This window comes from Nicotiana tabacum, chromosome 17 (genome assembly GCF_000715075.1).
Source record: "Nicotiana tabacum cultivar K326 chromosome 17, ASM71507v2, whole genome shotgun sequence".
Taxonomy (NCBI): Eukaryota; Viridiplantae; Streptophyta; class Magnoliopsida; order Solanales; family Solanaceae; genus Nicotiana; species Nicotiana tabacum.
Genome location: NC_134096.1, coordinates 134,964,323 through 134,971,321, shown reverse-complemented (window position 1 = coordinate 134,971,321; position 6,999 = coordinate 134,964,323). Strand labels below are relative to the sequence as shown.

Below are 6,999 nucleotides of genomic sequence, written 5' to 3'. Positions count from 1 at the left end.
GGTGATCGCAAACCTGCGCATCACATGAAAATTTTACCAATAAAACAAACCCTGTATCCTTTGCCATGAAAATCGGATGAAATGGGCCTATTGACAAAGAAGTCCATATAGTCAAGAAGCCCAAAGAGGAAAATCGTTTTCGCAATTGACCCCATATTTTTCTATCCCTTAATCGTTTTCGGAATTGACCCCATATTTTTCTATTCCTCACAATCTCATTCACCATCTTGTTACTTCTGCCGAACTCGTCCTAAAAAAGTTGGAAAACCCTGAGTAAAGAAACTAAAAACTAAAACCCTTTCTCAAGATTTCAACGAGCGAGCACTACAATCGGACAGAGAGCCAAAGAGAGAAAAGATGAGAGGAATCTCAGTGATACTACGGCGTTTAGTTGGTTGCAGACCATCTTTCACAGCATCAGGACGACGCTCTTCTGAATTGAGCCAGACATTAATGGTGTCATCAGCCGCCACCGTCTCCTACTCAACCCTAACTCTACTGGAGAAGCCCAATCTACTTCCTGGATTCCAAATTACGGCAAACCTCATCCCTGATTTGCAGTCTCATCACGTTCTAAATCATTCTAGAAACTTCTCCAGTCCATCTTCCTCAGGTTTGTTAGCTACATATGATAGCCTCATAGCATTTTAGTTTTGAATACTGAAAAGTCTATATTTGTATGCTAAATCAGAAAACTAGTCCAACTGCATTTAGTTTGACAAATCTAGCGGTTTTTAGGTTATCCCGTGGTTAGCGTGAAATATGTAAAATCTAGTTAGTGCTAGTACAACAAGGGTTTTGTGGTAGAGGTACGTCAGGAGTTTGAATCCTGCTGTGAACTAAGTTTTGTATTTAAGTAGAGAAGGGAAGAGGGATGGGCTCATTATCCACTGAGTTCCAAAGCCGTAAACGACTAACTTCTTGGTTATCCCGAAAAAAGGTTGATGATTTTGCAGGACAGAGTTGGTCAGTTGACTATGACAAATTGAAGAAATATTGGTCCAACAATTTTTGATCTTCAATTATAGAATTTGTCTGAAAACATAAAGATGTCCTGTTTAGATGTTCAAACACCTATCTGCTGCATTTTTCTTATCTTAAAAAAAAGACCACCTATCTGCTGTAACTACATTTTGAGAAAGAAAGAGCAGAAAGAGAAAACAGCTCCAAAATTAGTGACTGATTGTTTTACTGAATTACCTACTGCTGGAAGTGCTGAAAATGTTGCCCTGTAAATATCAAGAACCTGAAGGATGCTGGAGGTCGTGTAGCAACAAACCTTGTCAATTAAGGACACTGTAGACGGTGTATGTTTATCCTGTTAAGGAATTGAAGGATATTGGAGGAGTAACAGCATATATACTAGTTGTATCTACAGTTATTAATGCTTAGCTTAGGATGGCTCACACTAGGTTCATGGAAAAGTTTCCTAGTAATACTTTGCTCGGATTATGACCAATTGTGTTCAGAAAATATAGATGTAATGTCTGCAGTTAGGATAAGCATTTAACAGTCACCTGAAGTTTAGGTTCACAGGGAGGAGCTAGAGTTGTCAGCCGATTATTGGGTACTTATACATACAATTTGTGTTTTATGTAAGGGTGTACCTTTTATTGTAGAGTAACAGATGGGAGTATGTGTGCATTTAGTCAGTGAGGATCCTCAGTTACTGATGCTATGAGTCTTTCAAGCCTCTTGAATGTCATTTTATACTCAAGGGAGAACTTGATATACACACACACACCCAAAGAAAAAAAGACAACCAAAAGGTTGGGGAAGAAACAATTTCGTTAGGAGTTCGATTTCTTCTGCGCATTTTCTCTTCTATTACAAATGAAAAGATGTTTTATTCGACACTAAGGTCCTTGCTGCTTGTTAACCATTTTGGGGCTCGTTAATTACAGGTCCATCAAATATTGTATCAATTGAGTCTGAAGAACAGTTCAATACTTCACTTCGCAAAGTACAAGGTATTTCAGTGTGATTAGGCTCAATAACATACCTGTTTTATGTCTTTTGGCTCCTACACTTGCTAAGCATCTGTACATATTGTTGCAGATGAATCTTTGCCCGCAATATTTTACTTCACTGCTGTCTGGTGTGGGCCCTGTAAGCTAGTTAATCCTTCTTATCGATGCATAATTTCTAAGAGGAATTGTTATGCATAAATTTCTATTCGCTTCATTTACCTTTCTTTGAAGACCGCTCATTGAACATCATGTCAAACCAATGAAAAGGACAATGGCTTGCTCTTCAATTAGCCTTTCTTTAATAAGTAACTAATTTTTCTAGAAAAGCATCTCCTGGATGTTATAAGTAATTACTTCTCTGCTCCATTCTTTTTCCAGGTAGGCTGTTGTCCCCTGTAATTGGCCAATTGAGTGAGAAATACCCTCATGTGACAACATATAAAGTTGACATTGACAAGGTAAAGAAATGTCTTCCTGTTGTAATGTCTCTTGGATTCCTTTCAGGAACCCTTAAATGTGTCATGGAACCCACTCTTCTGGGGTGCTGCTATGGGTCAATTCTCCCTTTCTTTCTTTCTTTTCTTTGGATAAGTTGTTTATGTTTTTTTAAGGAATCGCCAAACTAGTGCTCATATACAAAAAGAAGCTACATCAGGCCACTAAGATATATCTATATGCTAAAGTACAACATCAGATCATCTATAAAGTAGTGTAGCCCTCCTTTTGCCAAATAACAACAGAACTGAGATTTGAGTCTCCAGATTGTTGATGCCATGATTGTCCAGATCATCAGCAATGTCTCAATTGTTATCAACAGCAAAACTCTAACCAAAAGCATACTCATTTGCCACCGCATCCCAATTGGCAAGTGAATACTGAATATCCATGTATTCCTGTTTTTCACTCCTTTCTGTTGCCCCAACGATCATAGTTATGCTGTTAAATCTGTTGGAATTCCCATACTCTTCCTTTCAAACACGTTCCAGATGATCTCCACCTATTCTAACCCACGTAGATCATCGCTTTTTTATTCCGTGAGGTGCCTGACACTCCAGTTGTTTTCAATTTACTTGACAACTACCCCTTTTGTATTTATGCTCTCTATTCCTTTATAATTCAATGGGGATGTTAATCTCTTCAGTTCAAACATGTTCCTCCCTTCCTTTCAGATTTCTGATTGACAGAGAGATTACTATTCTTCCCTTCTTGACAAGCAACCAGCGTCACTAGTTATATTTGGTCTCACTATAACTACTGTGTGGCCTGAAAGATTTAGCTTGATAGCCATAACCTAACTTTGACATGCTGTCTGTCTTGGACTCTAGATTTGAGTTTAGTGAATCTTCTTTTATGTTATACATATCGAGAAAATAAGCATCAGAATTGGATAAAAATAAAAAAATAATTTTAAAAAATACGTTAATAGTAGGACTTGGATAGTTATGTTAGATTCTTAATAATGTAACTCATAGGAGATCTTATGTTTTTCTGCTCTTTGTACCTGTAGAACTTTCTAGTTTATTTCTATCCTTTTTGGTCTTCTGGCCGATATGATCACCGATAAAATTGAGTCTTGATTCCAGATTGTGGCTGTTCAGCAAACTTTAGAAGATTATGGAGAAACTCTCGTGGAGTGTGTGTGAAATAGATAATGGACATTTCTGAAATTGATATTAAGTTGCATATGTCTTGGATACATCTAATTTCTTTAAATTGTGCCAACCTTGAATCCTGATTTTATGACATTAGGCAATGGGGAAAGTTAACTGCCCAAACCAAACAGAAAGAACTACTGGATTGACTGGCACACACAGCTCCTTTGGTTGTTGCTTTTGTCGCATTGAACTCCAGTGTAATATTTGAAGGTTAGGGTGGTTTTAGTTACCTCATGATGGTCTCTGGCATACCTAAGTCATTAAAGTTGCAGGCTCTTAGCCAGCAGTAAGTCATGTCCACCTGATTTTATTTGATCACAAAAATTCCCATGAGATGGAACCCGTTATTACCGCTGTTGGGACATGTGTCGTCCAGCCTAGATTTGTAAGCTGCTTCTTGAAAATAATGATAAAATAGTCAAATGATCCCGTTCCTAGTCTTATCTTTGTGAGTGTTGATTCTAGTTTGACATGCTGGCACATTGAAGTGCTGAATGCCTGTCATTTCTATACATTAAGACTTGCACTTGAAGGGACATCAGCAGATAGTGTTCTTTGTGTGAATAAGCGAGGTATCTTGGAGCTTGTTGCTTGCCATCCCTCACCTGTGGGTACGTTTGGCATGCTTAGTTTGGACATTGATGAGTTTGTCTGCAGATAGCAATCGAAGTACTTTTAATATGTTTAGTCTGGATATGAGTTTATCCACTGGGTTGTTGTTGTTGTTGTGATGAGTTTATCGGCATATAGCAAGTGGATGAGTTTATATCATAGTTTGACAAAAAGGAAGAATTGGGAGAAAGAACAACATATGGCTAATTCGTTAAGATCATAGGCTTGCCTTTTGATAAAAGATGAAGTCTATGCTACGTGTCCTAGTTCGAATACTTTCTGGTAATATGTTATGATGCTTAAATTTGTTTGTTTTTTAGCCATTAGTTTCAAAAATTCCTTAGAGATTAAATTTTTGTAATCCTTTAGGACTCACTTGGTCCGTTTTGTTTCTCCAAGCTTCCTATTTTGTGGTTAATCCACTTGCATTCGATTAATCCTATCCACTTGTATACTGAGCATGTTTCCACATGCAGGAAGGGCTTGGAAATGCATTGAGCAAGTTGAACATTCACTCTGTGGTAAACATCAACTTCCTTCTTCTCCTTATCTTCTCTGAAAGCAGACACATGAATATGCAAAAGGATTAAGTCAATTTAAAGACTCTCATGATCAAGCAGTTAAACTTTATATATAACTGAGTACAAATCTTATATACATGATACTGTTATATCTATCAAAAGATTTCTAAAGAATATGTTTTCTTTGTCCATCATCATAAACATATACTTGACAAGTTTTTGTTCCAGATATTCTCTTCTGCTGTGCTGGTAAGATATATTCAGCAAGAAATATATAGTACTTTCTGTTTAGGAATTAGATATGCATGCTTTTCTACATGTAAATAACACAAAGCAGAATGAAGTTTGTTCCCAATGGATTGGTGAGTGCTTGAGTAGGAATAACAATTTGGAGATCCCAAGTTCAAATCCCAGATAACACTTTGTGTGAACCCATCTGCTCTAACCTTGTGAGTCGGTTTATCTTCATCCGGCACCTGTGCTTGTGGGTTGTAACAGACTGCTCGGTTGATTAGTGTGTGCAAGCTGGCCCGGCCACCACCTTTCATATAAAGGAGAAAAAAGAAAGCTGCTAAGTTCAAATTAGCTCGGAAAAAAATCTATAGAATATTTAATGATTAGGTTGTAGGAACTTCTAGAGATGTACTGTCCAGTAATGTAGAATGATGTTGGGCAAAGTCAATCTGGGATAGAGATTCAAGGCACGCCTTTCCAAAATAAGATGTTCTTGTTTATGAACAATAGAAAGGGCATCTTAGAGAGCATGATCCTCTAGACGCTGTCAACCCCTTGTCATGTGATGGTTATTCAGGTTCATACACTGTTGGGAAGAGAAGGTAATGCTTGGTTAGATAGAGCCACAGAGGTCCACTAGTTAATTAACTCAGGGCCACGGATGATTTATCCATTTCTCAAAATTTGAGGTTAAGTTTTAGATTGTTTTTGTGGGAAATGGACATATTGACTACAATGTGATGGCTAAATTATTGTCAAGAACAGAAAATGTTAGAAAGGAGAAACATGAAAAGAGGATTTTGTGTCATGGAGTGTGCTGGAAATACATGAAAAAGATGTAATGTTTGAGAGAGTGGAGATTTATGTCTTAGTGGAGATGCATGTACAATTAGAGAAGATTGGGTTATTCATGAGTATTCTCCTCTAGAATGTATTCAATGTGGAAATTCCAGATCATGTGATATTTCATCAAAGGGGAATACTTTGAATCAAAGAAGATAAAGATATGACAAGAGACTGAGAGCCTACTCTAGCATTATGAGGTTTTCAAAATTAAATAAAAATTGATGATTCTGGTGATGTACATTAATTAAGTTCATGGTCAGATGGTTAAACAGAAACGTCAAAATCTGGTTTGAGTTATACATGGTTCATCGGTAGTCAATTCCTCTATATAAACTAAAAAACTATTCATTATATGCAGCCTACATTACACTTCTTTCAAAATGGGAAGAAAACATCTGAAGTTATTGGTGCTGATGTTCAACGCTTGAAAGATACCATGGAAGAGCTCTACAAATGATATTTTACGTTGAAACAATTCATGTCTGTGTTGAGGCTGATATCAGTTCTGGTTCTACAAACAGTAATTATGGCGTTTCGCACTCATTCCTAGAATTTAAGTATGCTAGAATGTATTGTTATCTGGTGCTGATTGTTATATTTTGGTTTTCCTCGAAAGCTTCTTGTTCATAAGGTGTGTCTGGATGGAGGCAAAATGGCATTTCTCTTTTTTCACAGCAATTTTCTGAGTAGATTTTCTGTTATAGTCAGTAGTCTATCAAGGCACTATGGGACAATGATACAGTTGGGAATGCGATGTGCCAAAACACCCCTGAAAGCAAAACACTAGATTAATTGTAAAGATAAAATTATTCTTGCTAAAGTTTGTATCTCTCGAAAAATTCCGGACTTTAATTTAACACATCTGTGTCTCAATCTCCTTTCTTTTGTTATATTTAAATTGTTATATCAAAGTTAAATTATTCTATAAGATTTCTAACATTATTACTTTGATGAACTTGTATTTATACGGAATTAAGATTTTAATGTATTTTGTGAATTTATTTTTACACTTTTATTTTTTATAATATATAAAACAAAGTGAAAATATTAGAGTTCAGGGGTAATTAGGCCAACGTAACGTTTAGTTGTGTACTTAATAAAAGTCCCAAGTCTAGTGAGGTAGAACATTTTTACTTAACCACGTCATAGTTTTCCTTTACC

General features: G+C 36.5%; 1 protein-coding gene across 1 annotated transcript; it reads left to right on the top strand.

Annotated features, from left to right (window-relative positions):
* Positions 1-219: 219 nt before the first annotated feature.
* On the top strand, positions 220-6,697 carry LOC107823704 (thioredoxin O2, mitochondrial-like). Its single transcript, XM_016650396.2, has 6 exons — positions 220-613; positions 1,905-1,970; positions 2,059-2,109; positions 2,349-2,428; positions 4,714-4,758; positions 6,197-6,697. Exons 1-6 carry the CDS (start codon positions 358-360, stop codon positions 6,293-6,295), a joined length of 597 nt encoding a protein of 198 aa, XP_016505882.1. The 5' UTR covers positions 220-357; the 3' UTR covers positions 6,296-6,697.
* The last annotated feature ends 302 nt before the right edge of the window (positions 6,698-6,999 follow it).